A 19,207-nucleotide genomic window follows, 5' to 3' on the forward strand; every position below is an offset into this window, starting at 1 on the left:
ATCAGCCAAGGTCAAGTAGATTCTGATGCTTAGCTCACTGTCAGAGTCCACTCTCCGGAAAGAAACAGTGGGAGACATTTCACATGTATTGGTGTGTATGTGACTTTGCTTTTTTAGACTGCATTATTAATTGACAGTTTAACTAAAAAGCTGTTGTAAAACTCTGAACTAAAAGTTAATTTTTAGCCACTCAGTAACCTTTGTTAGTTAGTTACAAATCTTTTAATCAACCTAGATAAATTGTCTTTGTCCAAAATAAAAAGCATGGCTTGTAGTTTAGTGTCTCTAGTTCCTCACCTGCTATCAAGAAAGCGGCAAAAAGAAGAACATAAATAGGTAAAGGTTTTCTTTTGATATGCAATATAGAAAATAGTGTTAATAAATATCCTGACTTTTCCTGAATAGAAGACTTGCATGAGTTAAGAATGTAGGCCCAAGCCTTCAGTAGTAGAGCTGTTTGGAGAATTTTAACCTGGCTCTTCTGCATCCCAGAGGAGTGCTCTAACCAGCAAGCACTTTGGCTCTTCTTGTGCGGATGTCTCTCCATCTCTCCTGTTGGAGCTGTTCCGTTTTGTATAAATTAAATATTCATTGGGCCAGAGAGAGAATCAGGCAGAGCAGAGACGTGAATCTGGGTCTCCCACACCATAACTGGGCTATAGAATCAGTCTTTCTGTATAAGTAATTACATATTTACTAGGTCAAAGTGGAACAGCTCCAACAGGTGAGATTGAGAGAGCAGTCAGGTGAGTGCCCTTACCACTGGGCTATTGGCTGTTCTGGGCTGGATGTCTCACACTTTTTGATTTTTTTTTTTTTTCAAAAAATTTTTGAAAGATTTTCACTTCATTCTATGGAACCAAAAAAAAATATCACAACCTCACATTTTTTTCACAAAACAGAATTCTTGGTTTCCCACCTGCTCTAGTCGTAGCACTATTATCTGTCTTGGAAACGGCTTTACAAAGAATTGCAAAAACAGCATTTCAAACAGTAGCTATCAGTGTGTGGAAGTGCTTTCTATCTACTAACCAAATGTCAGATCCTGCCAGCACTTCACCTGGAGAACTTCCACTGTAGTTATAAGGCTGCAGGATGAAACTCTGTTTCTTTGCCCAACTTAAATTACTGCCAGATTTGGTGAGAGGCTGAGATTTTCCTGCAACTTGCTGAATGCCTTCTGCTCCTATGGAGTACAATGGAAGCTGCTTTGCATGGCTGAGCCTTTTCTGGAGAATTTGCTGAACGAGAAATGTGTGAATACTAGAACCAGCCATGTGGCCACAACGGGTCCCATTGCTTCAGTCAGAATTGTATTCAAACAAATGGTTGCCCTTTTGTGCACTAGGTAGGTAGCTCTTTGGACAACAGCGCAACACTAAATTTTTGTCTTTGTTATTTTTAAACTACCTTCATTGATAGTAGTTCCATTAGGAAGATCTTACCTTCAAGAAAAAACCCATTTATTTGCCAGACTAACCCTTGCTGGAACTGAAGACTCTTCCCATTTCAAATGTTCAGTTTACTGTGAACAGGATGCAAACCCAGGTATTCTCCAGCTTTTTCATGTTATAAAGAAATTCTTTCATAGGATCTACTTCCCATCAACAAACCTCACCTCCACCCCCGACTCTGCTTGGTCCTCAAAATATTTCATTCTATGGACGACTGGCTTGTTGACTTCAAAGCATCATACCCAGATCCACAGCACCCGATTGCGATGGCATAAACCAGAGAGTCACTTCAATCAACAACTAAGGCCTATCTTGGTTAGGGGTGTGACTTTTCTATCAGAATAATTAAATCACTACAGTGCCTCGTGTGGATGCAGTTATCCTCATAAAGGTAACGAGGGCTTGTCGACGCTACAGAGCATTGGCCGATATAGCTATGCTGACAGAGACCTCAAGCTGAGAGACAGCATAAGCAAGCAGAAGCAGTTCTGCTGCAATAGTTACGCCAACTCCCCAAACAACATTAGCTAAGCCGACAGAAGCACTCCTCTATTGGCATAATTGCGCCTACACCTGTGATTTTCTCTGCATGGCTTTTTTCACACTCCTAGCTCATAAAACTTTGTCATGTAGATCAAGGACTGCATCTCTATAGTTTATTCCTGTTACTGACAATAATAGCTATGTGATATAAGGTGCCTTTATCCTGATGTAACCCACGAGACTGGGTTGTACTGATACAGTTAAAGCATTACAACTTGTGCGTAGACAAGGCTGAAGCTGCAAAACAGAACACTTAAAAAGCAAAGATCCTCTTTTCTTATTAATGACTGTTGAATAAAAAGAGGAAAGTGAAACACAGAAAAAGTGCTTATTAATAAGGAGTGAAGGAAGGGAAGTGCTAAAAATATATCATGTGCATTATTTCTAAAAACAATTGTTTTAAACTTTCCCAGGGGCTGTTAGCTGCTCTTTAAGGTCAGACCAATTCAAATGCATTAAGATTTTAACATGATAGTGTTTGTTTTTTCCTTTGCTATTGTATGTCTGTACAATCCTATGAAACTAGTGCCTGATGGTTTTTGTTGCAACAATGAGTTGCTTTAGTGTCACCAGAAGGCTCACTTCTGTTTATTAAACCAACTCCCCTTACACAGCTCTTTCTGGTTACTACACAAATGCTAAGTAGACGTTGCTGTTTTGTGTAGTGCAAGTACCATGTAGTTTCTTCTCCTAATTTCCCCGCCCTGATGAACAGCACAACATGATTGCTATCTAATTCCTTTCTGGATTTACAGTATTTAGTTATCTTGTTACTTCTGAGGGCTCTGTGAGTATTTTCTCATCTCTCTCTTTTCAGGTTTTTCATGTACGTTTATTCTTAGCTTAAAAAAGCAGAATTTCACCAAAATCTGTTTAACAAGTGATTAGATCCCCTCCAATTGGACACTTGCAGAATTAATCATTTTACTCTTCTTTTTCCCACACTTTAGTTTCTTTGCTTTTTTTCAACCCCGTTTAAAGCTAATTGTGAATAAAAATTAAATCCTGGGCTTCATTTGTGAATTATAGCATTGCAGGCATCTGGTTTTTGACCAGAACACCCAGTCAAAAAGGGACCCTGGTGGCTCTGGTCAGCACCGCAGCCAATGGGAGCTGCAGGGGCAGCGACTGCGGGTGCGGGTAGCGCACACCGCACAGAGCCGCCTGGCCACCCCTGCACCTAGGAAGCAGACATGCTGACTGCTTCTGGGAGCCACGCGGAGCCAGGGCAGGCAGGGAGCCTGCCTTAGCCCTGCTGCATCTCCAACCGGGAGCCACCTGAGGTAAGCATTGCCTGGCTGGAGCCCGAACCCACATCCAAACCCTGGCCCCAGGCCAGAACCCCCTCCCGCACCTAAATTCCGACCCGGAGCCTACAACCCCTCCCACACTCCAAACTGCTCGGCCCCAGCCCAGAGGCCCCTCCTGCACCCCAAACCCCTCATTTATGGCCCCACCCCAGAGCCCACACTCCCAGTCCAGAGCCTATACCCCCTCCCAACCTGAACCCCCTGTTCCAACCCAGAGCCCTCTCCTGCACCCTGAACCTCTCATTTCTGGCCCCACCCCAGAACCTGAACCCCCAGCCAGAGCCCTCATCCCCTCCCACACCCCAACCCCCTGCCCCAGCCCAATGAAAGTGAGTGAGGGTGGGGGAGAGCAAGTGATGTAGGAAGGAGGGATGGAGTGAGTGGGGGCAGGGTCTCAGAGAAGGGGCAGGGCAGGGGCGGGGCCTTGGGGGAGGGGTGGGGCAGAGGGTGGGACAAAGGTGTTTAGTTTTATGCCATGAGAAAGTTGGCTACCCTAGTGTATTGGGCAGACTGTTGGGCTGGCTTCTGAGACCTTATCCACTTGGTTTCCAAAAACTCAGCTCAACTCCAAACTTGTCACTGAGATGTCTTTATTGGCGTACAATTAAACTACACTTTAATTGTATGCCAATGTGATCAGGCTTAAGCATAGTGCAGGGGCTCTCAACCTTTCCAGGCTACTGTACCTCTTACAGGAGTCTGATTTGTCTTGTGTACCCCCAAGTTACACCTCACTTAAAAGCTACTTGCTTACAAAATCAGACATAAAAATACAAAAGTGTCACAACACACTATTAGTGAAAAATTGCTTACTTTCTCCTTTTTACCATATAATTATTAAATAAATCAATTGGAATATAAAGACTGTGCTTACATTTCCGTATATAGAGCAGTATGAACAAGTCATTGTCTCTATGAAATTTTAGTTTGTACTGACTTCATTAGTGCTTTTTTATGTAGTCAGTTGTAAAACTAGGCAAATACCTAGATGAGTTGATGTACACATAACCCTGGTTGAGAACCACTGGCACAGGGCATAGATTCAGGGCATACCACACGTCTAAAGATAAACAGCAAAGCTCTACCTTAATGCATTTATTATACATTGCATCAGATGTTCTGAGGCTGGCTTTATCAGTTTGTAGGAACCAATCCCTGTACAGCAGGCTATGTCTACACTACTCAGCTTTTAGTGACCCGGCTACGCCGCTACAGCCAGGCTGCTAAAAAGCACACAGTGTAGCCACTGTTTGGCGGCTCTCCTGCCAACAAAAAACTAGGGGCTGTCAATTAATCTCAGTTAACTCACGCGATTAACTCAAAACAATGAATCGCGATTAAAAAATATTAATCGTGATTAATTGCACTTACAACAATAGAATACCAATTGAAATTTTTAAAATATTTTTGGATGTTTTTCTACATTATCAATATTGATTTCAATTATAACACAGAATACAAAGTGTACAGTGCTCACTTTATATTATTTTTATTACAAATATATGCACTGTAAAAATGATAAAAGAAATAGTATTTTTCAATTCACTTCATACAAGTACAGTAGTGCAATCTCTTTATCGTGAAAGTGTAACTTACAAATGCAGATTTTTTTTTTTTGGTTCCATAACTACGCTCAAAAACAAAACAGTGTAAAACTTTAGTGCAGTGGTTCTCAAACCAGGGCCGCCATTTGTTCAGGGAAAGCCCCTGGCGGGCCAGGCCACTTTGTTTACCTGCTGCGTCCGCACATTCGGCCGATCGCGGCTCCCACTAGCAACAGTTTGCCGCTCCATGCCAATGGGGGCTGCAGGAAGGGTGGCCAGCACATCCCTCGGCCTGCGCCACTTCCTGCAGCCCCCATTGGCCTGGAGCAGTGAACCGCGGCCAGTGGGAGCCGCGAACAGCCAAACCTGAAGATGCGGCAGGTAAACAAACCGGCCCAGCCCTGAACAAGCAGCTGCCCTAGTTTGAGAACCACTGTTTTAGTGCCTACAAGTCCACTCATTCCTACTTCTTATTCTGCCAATTACTAAGACAAACAAGTTTGTTTACATTGACGGCAGATACTGCTGCCCGCTTCTTATTTACAGTGTCACCTGAAAGTGAGAACAGGCATTCTCAAGGCACTTTTGTAGCTGGCGTTGCAAGGTATTTACATGCTAGATATGCTAAACATTTGTATGCCCCTTCATGCTTCGGCCACCATTCCAGAGGACATGCTTCCATGCTGATGATGCTCTTTAAAAAAATAATGTGTCAATTAAATTTGTGACTGAACTCCTTGGGGGGAGAATTGTATGTCTCCTGCTCTGTTTTACCCACATTCTGCATATATTTCATAGTGTAGCAGTCTTGGATGATGATCCACCACATGTTCGTTTTAAGAACACTTTCACATCAGATTTGACAAAACGCAAAGAAGGTACCAATGTGAGATTTCTAAAAATAGCTACAACACTCGACCCAAGGTTTAAGAATCTGAAGTGTCATCCAAAATCTGAGAGGGATGAGGTGTGGAGCATGCTTTTAGAAGTCTTAAAAGAGCAACACCCAAACCACCAAAAAAGAAAATCAACCTTCTTCTGGTGGCATCTGACTCAGATGATGAAAATGAACATGCACCCGTCCACACTGCTTTGGATAGTTATCAGGCAGAACCCATCATTAGCATGGAAACATGTCCTTTGGAATGGTGGTTGAAGCATGAAGGGACATATGGATCTTGCAATGCCAGCTACAACAGTTCCATGTGAATGCCTGTTCTCACTTTCAGGTGACATTGTAAACAAGAAGCAGGCAGCATTATCTCCTGCAAATTGTAACCAACGTTGTTTGTCTGAATGATTGGCTGGCTAAGAAGTAGTACTGAGTGGACTTGTAGGCTGTAAAGTTTTCCATTGTTTTATTTTTGAAAACAGTTTTTTTGGACATAATTCTACATTTGTAAGTTCACCTTTCATGATAAAAAGATTGCACTATAGTACTTGTATGAGGTGAGTTGAAAAATATATTTTTTGTTTTTATAGTGCAAATATTTGTAATAAAAAATAAATGTAAAGTGAGCACTGTACACTTTGTATTCTGTGTTGTAATTGAAATTAATATATTTGAAAATGTAGAAAACATCCAAAAATATTTAAAATAAACTATATTCTATTGTTTAACAGCGCGATTAATTTTTTTGATTGTGATTAATTTTTTTAATCGCTTGACAGCCCTACAAAAAACTGTCACCGCGCATGACCGGCATTTGCGTTGTCGGCAGGAGAGCACTCCTGCCAACAAAGCATTGTTCACACTTGTTGCACTTGTCGTTGGCAAAACTTTTGTCTTTCAGGGGGATGTTTTAACACTTCTGAACAACAAAAGTTTTGTCTTTCACTTGCCAGTGAAGACGTAGCCTTAGGGCATGTCTCGACCAGCAACGTTAAAGCTGTGGCTGTGTAGTCGTGGCAGAGCACTGGGAGAGAGCTCTCCCACCGCTCTAAAAAAACCACCTCCACGAGGGGAATAGCTACCAGTGCTGAGAGTGTGGCTTCCAGCATTGGCGCACCGTTTACACTGGCACTTTACAGCACTGAAACTTGCAGCGCTCAGAGGGGTGTTTTTTCACACTCCTGAGCGAGAAAGTTGTAGCGCTGTCAAGTTTCAGTGTAGACAAGCCCTTACTCTTTATCTCATCTTACATTCCAGGCTTTTTTTATCCATTGTTATCTTGTCCGTTGTAAATGGTTCCTTGGTGTTTCCCCCTTACCTTGGCTAGTGCAGACATTCTGTTTCCAGCCTGCTGATCCATTTACCTCCCTAATCCTGTCTCCCAAGAAATAAGGCCTCACCAATTACTCATGTCAAGTCAGGCCTACACAGACATAAAAAGAGAGGTCGTGATGGCCATATCAGAAACAACAAAATAAAAATAAGCATTTTCTGTAGTTGCATCCTTCATATTAAAAGTGCTGTATTTCTTTGGGCAAACACCAAAACCTGACAGTATTTTCATCTTCAGATTTCATCGAAAACAAAATAAAAAAATTGTGAAACATTTTCACTTTCAAAAAAAGACCATTTTCAACCCTTCCCCCCTCCAAATCATTTGTCAGTGCCTTGTCAAAGAAGAGACAAAGCACGGGATTTGGTCCTAACTACAGAGAACAATATTCCTGCAATAAACTGATGGATGACTACTTTCCTCCAGGGTCTTAAGCTCTGTGTAAAGACACAGAAGATAAATTTTCAAATTAATTAGAATAAATATTTTTTATTCAGCAGTATAAATCTTTAATCTTTGTATTACAAATTTAGAAATACTTCTCACTCTAACTAGTACTTAGCACTCTCAGAGTTACTTGATTAAAATAGTTAAAGGTAAATGTTCCAAGTGGGGCGGAGGCAAAGGGATGGAAATAACTGATTAGTTTTCTGAATGCCAGAGCATGTCTGAATTAAAGCTGAGTTTTGCTATGAATAACAATGGCATCATAATGGTTTCTATTTAATAACTGGTATTTCTCAGTACTGTGGTAATTAGCTGATTTGTTATTACAATGTGAAATATAATGAGTGCAGATGTACACCTAAGTGGCCAAATTAAATACTAGCACTTGCTATTAAAGTGGAAAAAAGGACATAAGGTTAGTAGAAATTAAAGAACTAAATAGAGAGAGAGTGAGTGAGCATCTTAGAACTCTGGAGTGTTGGATGGACACTCAGGAGAAAATTCCTTATGGTTCTTAGAAGAGAGATCACCCAGTGCTCTGGCCAGAAGTGCACTAGAAGCTTTTGCTGGTATAATAATGTTTGCTAGCAGTGTGATTTTTTTTTTTAACAACATTTTTATACTGGCAAACTCTCCTGGTGTAGACGCAGTTATACCAACATAAGTGTCTTTGCCACTATAGCTTATTTTGCGAGGGGCATTAGCATAAGCTATACCAGTAAAAAAACTTTTTTGCCAGTATAAGTTGCATCTACACTGGGAGGGTTTGCTGGTATAGTCTGGGACATACAACTGGGACCAATGTAATAAGATTGAGGGCGAAAACTGGAAAAAGGATTGTGGTAGAAAATTTAAACTGGACACACTGAAATTAAACAAATGGAAAATGAAAGTAATAGTACCTCGGCTGGCCAATGGCAGGAGAGCTCAATTTAAACTCGTATAGAACCAGTGGCAGAAGATTTAACGAAGGTAGTGTTGCGTAATCGCACAGGATTAGATATCAGGAGAACTTGGTTCTAATCCCAACTCTGACAGACTCTCAGAATGACTTTATACAAGTAACACAACTGTTGTATCTCTCTTTCCCCATCTGTAAAAGCATACCACTCACTATACCTCCCAGTTGTGGGTGTTGTGGGGCTTAATCAGTCAACCTCTAGAGAAGCACCTGGATATTGTTGGATGGAAGATGCTATGTAAAAAATTATTTATTTGTATTGTAGAAGTGCCTAGGAACCCTGGTTATGGACCGCAGTGAGCTAGGCACTGTATAAATACAAAATTAAAGGATTAGAAAACATGCCTTAAAGTAACATACTCCAGTAGCTCAGTCTATTTAGCTTAACAAAGAGAAGGCTAAGGGGTTATTTGATTACAATCTGTATGTACTTACATCTTTGGGGAACAAATATTTAACAAGGGGCTCTTCAGTCTAACAGAGAAAGGTATAACGCCACCCAGGGGCTGGAAGTTGAAATTAGACACATTCAGACCGGAAAGAAGGCATACATTTTTAAAGGTGAGAGTAATTAATCAATAAGGCGATGTTTCTGTCACAGGTATTTCTAGTAATAGTCACGGACAGGTCATGGGCAGTAAAGAAAAATTCATGGTCCGTGACCTGTCCATAACTTTTAGTATATACCCCTGACTAAAACTTGGGAGCAGGGCAGCTGCGGGGGGTGGGGGTGTGTGTGTGTGTGCGGTGGGTGCTGCAGGGGAGGGTTCGCGGGGCTGGGGCAAGCTCCTTACCTAGCTCCTAAGCTCCATGGGCTGCCTCCACTCCGCCCCAAGCCCCAGTTCTCCCATTGGCTGGGAACTGCTGGCCAATGGGAGCTGCGGGGGGGGGGGGCGGTGCCTGCTGGCAGAGGCAGCACATGGAGCTAGGAGCTGAGGGAGGGGAGTTCCTGTTGCCCTTCTGGGGATCCACCCCCCCCCGCCGGTAAGCACCACCCCGCACCCCAATCCCCAGCCATGAGCCCCCAGCCCCCAAACTCCTGCTGCTGGGGTGGGGGGTGAAACTGCCCCAGCAGTAGTCCATGCGAAGTCAAGGAAGTCACGGATTCCGTGACTTCTGTGACCTCCATGACAAACATGGAGCCTTATTAATCAATAGAACAACTTACCAAGGGATTGTGGTGGATTCTACATCGCTGACCATTTTTAAATTGAGATTGGATGTTTTTTTAAAAAGACCTCATCTAGGGGTTATTTGGGGAAGTTCTATGGCCTGTGTTATACAGGAGGTCAGACTGGATGATCACAGTGGTCCCTTCTGGCCTTAGAATCTCTAAATCTATGAGAAAGATGATCCCCGTCCCAAAAGTAATATGTCTGAGGCGGAGAAGCTGCTCAAAAACCACACTCAAGAACCATAAACAAGAAATTGCTCACCTAAACTTTATTGAAAATGGACTGAAATAAATGTTCTGTGACACAGGACTGAAAAAGGTGGCATACACATACACAATACAAACAGGTGTTCAAAAATTGCTTTAACTTAGAAATACTGGAACTGTCAAGACTGCCCTTCCCTGGCTTTGCTGGGGAGCCTCCTGGGTGTGTTGGAGGTTGTGCATTGTGAGCTCTCAAACGGTAATGGAATGGCCAGGGTGCTGAATTTTAACAAAGGTATCTTTTCTCTGAATTATTAATTCATCATAGAAGGTAGAGGTCTGAACAAAACTAGAGTTTTATATGGTCACATTACAAATCCTTTCCTCTTGGTTTTCACACTTCTGTGGTGTTATTTCACTAGTTCGCGTGTGATTATAGACTTTCCACCACAGACAAGACTTAATTTCCAACATTAAAAAATAAATAAATAAAAAAGCAGAAAAATGAATCTTTAAAAAGCAAAGTTTCAGGTTCCCTTTATACATCATAAAAAATGAGACAAGCTCCATTTTTGTTTTTCCTTTATGTAATGGCAAGCATTGACTTTTGACCTCTTGCTACACTGATCATATTGGTTTTGTGATCTCACAGAAAGCCTCATTAATATTTTTCTACAGTTAAAGGCATTTTCTAGCACCTTCTGAATTAATGATGAGCATTTCCTTGTGCAGCCAGAGCCTTTCAACAAGGAGCCATCCCTCTTCTTGGGTTTTCTCTGGGTCTGATTTAATTCCTCCCTTCTTAAGAAACGTGTATCCCCCAACTTTGCATGGTATTTCCAGTCTCACAAGCCCTTTTGTCTCAGTGCTAAGGGCTCTCACTCTAAAATGGGTCCCAAGCCACAAATGTTTGTAGCAGTTTTCACGCTGAAACATTATGGGAGAGGTTCAGAGCTGGGATTTTGGACTCTATTGTAAGCCTCCTATTGTTAAATCCTCTCCGCCACTGCTCTGTCCTAAACTTTAAGATACTCTGAACAATTAAAAACAAAAGCACCAACAAGCATCACCTATTTCTTATTAACCCCTCTAAGATATTTTTTCCCCACTCAGAATTTCCTGGCTTTTTTTCATGCTTGCTTCAAAAGTCCCTTCACTATTTCCATTTGGTTTTACCCCACACTTCTATTGCTATAACTGATTAATGGAATCTATAAATCATGGAATGTTTATTAGCTTAAACTATGAATGGTTTATTAGCTCCATCTGCTGGATGAAATTTTTGCCTTTTCTTTATCTGGAGAAAAAACCCTCACTAATGGAAGGAAATTATTATTCTGATCATTGCTTGAGCTTTTTTTCCTCTCTAACCACTTTTAGTATTTCTACAGTATCCCCATATTTAATCTCGACACTTCAAAATACCTAACATTTTTTTCTTATGCTGTCATTTATATTTGCCTCTCTTTTAAATAATGAGCAAACGATTTCCCCTAACCCACCTCACACTTTCCATTACTCTACTTTCCAGTAACATTCAAATATCTGGTACATACAATATGACCCACACTAATTCTAAACAAAGTACATTCTAATTGGGCTATTCTGCCTAAATCTATTTTTGGAATGCTCTTGTTTTTTGGACTCCACCTGCTTGTATCACTCAGATCTCTCAAATGCCAATGTTTCAAGTGCTAATATGCTGCAGAACTGTATATGTCAGGAATATCTTCTATTTAAACATTAGATTTGGTGACACAAGGCCTTATCCTGCAAATTCTACTTCTTCACAAGTCTCTGCTTGTGTACAGTAAACATGTCGACTTCACCCATGAATAAGGGTCACTGGATTGGGCCCATGCTTGGTCCCAGAATTCCCAAGCTGAAGTGGGCAGCATTCTAGATCACCATGATAAATCTATTAACTTGCTCATATGCATGACTTCTAACTTTTTGTCTAAGAAAGGGATTCTCGAATTGGGGGTCATGACCCCTCAGGGGGTCACGAAGCTATTACTTGGGGGGTCGCGAGCTGTCAGCTTCCACCCCCAAATCACGCTTTGCCTCCAGCATTTATAATGGTGTTAAATATTAAAAAAAAAGTGTTTTTAATTATAAGGGGGGTCACACTCAGAGGTTTGCTGTGTGAAAGGGGTCACCAATGCAAAAGTTTAAGAACTACTGGTCTAAGATCTGCTCTTCACTAAACTTGTGCGGACAAAGAATCTAGCCACGAATTTCAGATAGTTGATGAGGAGGTTGCTGTCTACCTGGACCATTACAGCCCATTTGTCACCACCGTCCAACAGACTAGCATTCCATTTACACGTCAAACTGGAGTTTGAGAGACATGAAAAATGGTAGCAACTATTTCCAGGGAGGGCTCAATAACAAGCCCTCCGACCTTCCATGTGATGGAACCAGGAGGGTAGTTTGCCCAGGATGGCTTCTAGCTCAGGGAGACTTGCAGGCCATAGTTTGACTTTAAGGCTCAAGCCTCCAATCTCTGCAGATTAATTAAACTCTAGAAATATTGCCCATATGAAAACTGAGAGCAGGCCTTAGGGTCTGACAATATTAGAAAAAAGTGAGTTTTTGTTACTTTGCCTGCCTGTTCTAATGATAAAATAGTAGAGATGGCTGTCTTTCCTGCCCGATGTTCAGACTGCACCACCCCCACCTAACGCTTTCACTGGATACCCTGTGAATTCATCAAGTTTTAAGCTGCTTTTGGTCACCTACAAGGCCCTTCACCACTTTGCCCCTCTTTGCTTTTCCTTTTCTGTCTCATAGCCCCCTGCCTCCTCCACTATGCCAATGCCTTGGCTGCCAGTTTGTCAGCTTATCACAGCTGTTACCATACTTCCCTCTCTTTCAAATCCCTCCTCAAGAACCACCTCTGCTGTGGTGCCTACAAGAAATTATCCAACTGGTAGAAGTTGGTTTTGTGTCAGGTGGGTTTAGGTGATTGTAGGTACATTTAATAACAGAGAGAGCTCTGGTACCTTCAGGAACCATCAAGCTGTGCAATACCTATGTCACCACATGATCTTATTTTCACTATCATTCCTTTTTTTCCTCTTGTTTGTCAGTTCACTTTTTATATCTTGTTCTCTCACAAACATCACTGAAACTGCAATTAAAACTAGAGGCTAACATTTCAGGAAAGCATTTTTGCATTTCACATGCCGGAATCAAAGTATGACCATTACAGTTTGTGCATGCAGCAGCTTGTTTTGTGGACTCAATTTCAAGTACAACTTTTTGGACAGGCAGCTCATTGTTTTAAATCCCAGAATCCATTTTTCTGAAGAGATCACTCCCTCCAAAACTATTTCATTTTTAGCCCCACCCTTCAAATGTCAAGTATCTAGCTCCCAGCTCAGAGAACCATTAGCAGAAACTCCAGGAACACAGCAGGAGAAGAATTTTCAAACGCTTGTGAAGCAAGAACAATATTTTAACTAAAGTGGCTTGTTAAATCTTGTTTTGTCTAACGTTCGTGGCAGTGGGACTACACAAGGCAGTAAGTGACTTCTGCATTATCTAATGTTTCAGCTTTTCCCTCGAGTCTAATCATCCACAAAAGCCATTTATTGACTCATATACTTCGCCATCAGGATTGTTATTCCTTTAAACAAATTGCACGTACCATGTGGAATGTACATTATTGAATTAGTTCTTCTTTTTCCTTTTGGAAATGTCAGAATAGAAAGCTGAGCGACTTGGGCCACTGGTATTTGTGTTTGCATTCCCCGCCCATGATGGTTTGTTATGTTTGGCAGAACCTACAGTTTGAGATTGTTTCACAGTTTCTCATGAAGAAATAAATGTTTCTTTAGAAAATGTTTGTGTATCAAAATAATTCCCAGAAGTTGCTTTTAGTCCAGATAGTGCAAAACCCATTTCCCATTTCCCACCCCCTACAGATTGACCAATAAACTCTGCATGCTGTATGTGCGAAATGTCTTTGCCTAGTGCAGTTGGACTTTAAAGCAGACTGACCTGTCCATTGTTCAGCAGTTATTTGTGGCTGCCTGCCCAACCGTGAAATATACCTGACAAATGCTTGTGGATGTCTTCTCTTCCATATAGCAAATTTTGTCTTGAACTTGCAGATATTGGCTCTTTCTGTTATCATGCTGCTCTTTGAGGCAGGAGTGTCCTCATCCCCCTCTTCCTCAGGCTTGGAGAATCAGATCTTCCAATATATTGATCTTCATCAAAATGAATTTATTCAGGTAAGAGCTACACATATTGTCAAATAGCTACAATGCAGAAGTGAAGTAATAAAGACCAACAATGTGTGTTTATGAGACCACATCTTTTTTCTTCTAAGGGGAAAAATACTGAGCAGGCTTCCACAAGGCCTCAGATGTACTGGAAATGCCACATTTCACTACACAGCAGGGCTAGGCAAGGAAAAGTCTATGGTGGGGACACTGTACTCTTCCTGTGTTCCATGTAGCAGAGATCGGTGGTGGCTTTGCGCACAATGTACCATGCAACACGGGAATGTGGGTGGACTGTGGCCATCACCACTAGATCCATGCAGAGTATGCAAATCCATACTGAGCCAAAACCTTGAATGAAGGGGAGAAGCAGGCTACTTATGCTGCTGCTTCACTCACTTTGCCATGCAGACATGCCAGCTCTAGGTTGGGGGCAGGGCTCAGGATTCTTTTCCTCAGTGCTGTGATGTTTTTGTGCATTTCTGTGAGTGCACAGCTTGTTCGTTTGGCCTGTGACCTCTTCTCCAGGGTTTAGCCTTTCAAGAGATGCTTTTTTTAAAAAAAAACTGGGATCAATTTGCATTGGGGGAAAAGGAAGAACTGAGGAATGGTTCAGACATGATTAGTTCATGTCAAATTATGAACGCTTCATTTTGCTGGAATTACTCAATAGCAGTACTCATTGTAACAGTGGGCATGTCTGAAACTAGATGAGGATTGTCTAGACTCTAGACAATTCATGCAAAATACAATTACACAGTTGAAGGGAATTTAGATGGACAGCCTTAATAATACTCTGGTCCCTCTCTACATTCTCCAAGACTGGAGTTTAGATCCTATGATGACAGTTAGCTTAGAATTACCTCAGATGGATAGAAGACAGAAAGATAGACCATCCCTGCCCTGCAAAATCTCTCTAGAGCACCCTATCTTTGAGGAATCCATTGGGGTGCATTTTGTTTGCTCTGAAACTATACCCCCCCCCACAAGGTGTACTATACGTGTGAAAATGGTGCTTCCTGAGGGACAGGTAGAAAGGTAATCAGAACTGTTGGGGTCCGCTGATGGAATCAAGAGGGTTGTTTCAATGAAGCACTGTAAAGATGGATGAGGGAATCAGATTCTGATCACTCTGACTTTAGCAGCAGACCTGACACTTTAACAAGAGAAAAAGTGATCCAGTGTCCTGACAATTCTTTGCCAGATAGAACAGTGGGCATGTCTGAAACTAGATGAGGATTGTCTAGACTCTAGACAATTCATGCAAAATACAATTACACAGTTGAAGGGAATTTAGATGGCTAGGCTAGACAGAGCTGGAATTAAAACAGCTTCAAATCTGATGTGTTTTGAATTCAAAACGCAAACAACAGTGCAGATCTGGTTTTCAGTACCCCAGTGGTTCATTTAATTATATTCCTGGCTTCCTTTGCAGACCCTTAAGGAATGGGTAGCCGTGGAGAGTGATTCTATTCAACCACGGCTAAGACAAGAAGTAATACGAATGGTGGAATTAACAGCAGACAGGCTTCGAGCTTTGGGAGCCACTGTTGAGTTAGTGAAGTTGGGATCCCACAAGGTACCTATTTATCATTGCCATGTTTCAAAATACTCTGATCTGTACTTTAACGGTGTGTTCTAAAGTAACGTATGAATAATTCTCATTGGTAGGAAGGAGTGAGACACCCATTGTCACATGGATAGTCACTTCTAAGCATAGGATCAAAACATTAACCCAGGAAGTAAGGTGGTTTCTTATATTTGGACCCAGCAGAGAAGGAGATACAGACAGAGAGAAGCTCATCTCTAGCTCCCTTGGTAACCTTTATTGTTCTTGCAACAAAACTGAAACCAACCCGAAAGTGAGGCTTTACTCTGGGGAGAGGAGAGTTCTCAAACATTTAAAGGGACAGGACAACACATTTTTACACCCTACATTAAAAAAAACTTCCCAAATATATATGTACCTTATCATTTACATAGACCTATAGTCTTTATGACCAGAAGGGACCATCAGGGATCATCTAGTCTGACTTTCTGCACATTGCAGGCCAGAAAATATCAGCCACCTACTCCTGTAATAGACCCTTAACCTCTGGCTGAGTTACTGAATTCCTCAAATCATGATTTAAAGACTTCAAGTTACAGAAACTCCACCATTTACACTAGTTTAAACCTGCAAGTGGCCCATGCCCCATGCAGCAGAGGAATGTGAACCTCGACACACACATACACATCCGCCTCAGGGTGTTTGCCAATCTGACCCAGGGGAAAATTCCTTCCCTACTCCAAATATAGTGATCAGTTAGACCCTGAGCATGTGGGCAAGACCCACCAGCCAGACACCTGGGAAAGAATTATCTGTAGTAACTCAGAGCCCTCCCCATCTAGTATCCCCTCTCCAGCCACTGGAGATATTTACTACAAGCAGTCGCAGATTGGCTACATGCCATTGTAGGCAGTCCCATCATACCATCCCCTGCATAACTTATCAAGCCCAGTCTTGAAGCCATTTAAGTTTTTTGCCCCTACTGCTCCTCTTGGAAGACTGTTCCAGAACTTCATTTCTCTGTTGGCTAGGAACCTTCACCTAATTTCAAGCCTAAACTTGTTGATGGCGAGTTTATATCCATTTGTTCTTGTGTCAGCATTGATGCTTAACTTAAATAACTCCTTCCCCTCCCTGATATTTATCCCTCTGATATAATTGATCTCTAAAAATATCTCTCTCCTCAACCTTTGTTTGGTTAGGCTAAACAAGCCAAGCTCTTTGAGTCTCCTCTCATAAGGTAGGCTTTCCATTCCTCTGATCATCCTAGTGGCTCTTCTCTGCACCTGTTCCAGTTTGAATTCATCTTTCTTAAACTTGGGAGACCAAAACTGTACACAGTATTCCAGATGAGGTTTCACCAGTGCTTTGTATAATGCTATTAACACTTCCCTCTCTCTTCTAGAAATAAGTCGCCTGATGCATTCTAGGACTGCATTAGCGTTTTTCACAGCCGCATCATGTTGGCGGCTCATAGTAATCCTGTCATCACCCAATATACACAGGTCTTTCTTCTCCTCTGTTACTTCCAATTGATAAGTCCCCAGCTTATAGCAAAAATTCTTGTTAGTCCCTAAGTGTATGGCCTTGCACTTCGCACTACTAAATTTCACCTATTTTTATGACTCCAGTTTTCAAGGTCATCCAGATTTTCTTGTATGATATTCCAGTCCTCCTCCATATTGGCAATACCTCCTAAGTTTGTGAAATCTGCAAATTTTAATAACAGATTTCCACTTTTTGTGCCAAGGTCATAAATAAAAATGTTAAATAAGATAGGTACCAAGACTGATCCCTCAGGAACTCCACTAGTAACCCCCCTCCAGCCTGACTGAAAGGTTCACCTTTCAGTATGATCTATTGTAGTCTCCCCTTTAACAAATTCCTTATCCAACTTTTATTTCTCATATTAATTCCCATCTTCTCCAATTTAATTAATAATTTCCCATGTGAAACTGTATCAAATGCCTGACTTACATCCAGGTAGATTAGATCTGCTGCATTTCCTTTGTCTAAAAAATCAGTTATCTTCTCAAAGAAGAAGATTAGGTTGGTCTGGCATCATCTCCCTTTTGTAAAACTATGTTGTATTTTATTCCAATTATCATTTACCTCTGTGTCCTTAACTACTTTGTCTTTCAAAATTTGTTCCGAGATCTTGCATACAATTGAGGCCTATAGTTTGCCAGATCACTTTTGCCCCCCTTTTTTAAAAAGAGGTACTATATTAGCAATTCTACAGTCATAGGGCACAACCCCTGAGTTTACAGATTCATTAAAAATCCTTTCTATTGGGCTATCAATTTCATATGCCAATTCCTGTAATGTTCTTGGACGGAGATTATCCAGGCCCCCGCAATTTAGTGCCATCAAAGATTAAATAACCTAACTAAAATTTGTGAGTGGACAAGCCATGATCTGCCAAATAGCGGTGGATATTTTCCTTCAATCACATAAAAGGGATTGTCCATCTAGTTGAAATTTCACTTGGAGTATCCCTTTTGGGACTAACTTTTCTCCAGTATAAATCTTCAAAACCATACAGGTTTCTTCCAGAGGAACTTGTAACAAAGTCTGGTGATATCAATAAAATCAATGAAATGCCAGCTCCAGGATCAAGCTCCATTCTTGTAGACATTCCTTCAATCAAGGGTGCGACCCAGATGCCATTTCTGACTCTAGCTTGTGATAAGGTAGTGCTAAGTCTTGGCCAGTGTCACTAGAGCTCTTGTTTTTTTCCACATTATGAATTCCTAATTCCCGTCTTCTCTTAGGTTCAGTCTTCACAGGTGTCTTCTGGTATGGATGATTAACCTGTGCTGGAGGTCATTGAACTGTGACAGATCACAGCAATGTGTCCTCTCTTCTGGCACTTCCTGCAAATGACCTGGTGTGTCCAGCAAGTCTTCTCAGCATGCACAGTTTGTGCACAGTGGCCACACAGAAATTCCTTATGTAAGGGGGCTGTTGCCCCCTTACTAACATTCAGTGGGGGTGTTTTGGTTGGCTAGCTCCCAGTACAAAAGGGGGAAGGGTCTATGGGAAACCATGACCCTAAGACTGATAGTCCCTAGGAACAATGGGGAGAGGCCAATGCTCCAGGCCAGCCTGAATGACAGGGCGGGCAGGCTAATCAGGGAGTCAGGAGGCCAGGGAGGTCCCATTCTCATGTGAGCTGGATTTGCCTGGGTCAGACAGAGTGGGGCTGAGCTAAGGAGAAAGCAGGGACCCAAGCTAAGCTGGGAGCAGAGCTGTGCCAGATCCAGAAGGACCAGAAAAGCAGCCCAGAGAGAGCAAATCCTGTCCTGGGAGCAGAGCTGCAGCCCCAAAGCCAGAGGCACAGCCCAGAGAGAGCAGACTTGGCCTGGGAGCAGAGCTGCAGCAACCAGAGCCAGAGGGGCCAGAAAAGCAGCCCAGGAAGCAGGTCAGTGCTGGGAGCGGAATCACAGAAGCAGCCTGCAGAGCAGACCTGTCCTGGGAGCAGAGCTGCAGCAACCAGAGCCAGAGGGGCCAAAGAAGCAGCCCAGGGAGCTGGAGGCAGAGCAGCAGCAGCAGTGCAGAGAC

At 42.1% G+C, this 19,207-nt stretch overlaps 1 protein-coding gene across 2 annotated transcripts in view; it reads left to right on the forward strand.

Moving 5' to 3' along the window:
• The first annotated feature begins 307 nt into the window (after window positions 1–307).
• The window catches only part of CNDP1 (carnosine dipeptidase 1), a 34,177-nt gene continuing 15,277 nt past the window's right edge, over window positions 308–19,207 (forward strand). Inside the window, exons 1-3 of one of the 2 annotated variants that reach the window (XM_073329440.1) lie at window positions 308–336; window positions 13,981–14,103; window positions 15,530–15,673. In XM_073329440.1, the coding sequence (XP_073185541.1) occupies window positions 14,002–14,103; window positions 15,530–15,673 (246 nt within the window). In that variant the 5' untranslated portion in view covers window positions 308–336; window positions 13,981–14,001. Of the gene's footprint in view, window positions 337–13,294; window positions 13,389–13,980; window positions 14,104–15,529; window positions 15,674–19,207 lie in introns of those variants that run through there. The other variant, XM_073329439.1, reaches the window with a different exon arrangement.

Source organism: Lepidochelys kempii, chromosome 2 (genome assembly GCF_965140265.1).
Source record: "Lepidochelys kempii isolate rLepKem1 chromosome 2, rLepKem1.hap2, whole genome shotgun sequence".
Classification (NCBI taxonomy): Eukaryota; Metazoa; Chordata; order Testudines; family Cheloniidae; genus Lepidochelys; species Lepidochelys kempii.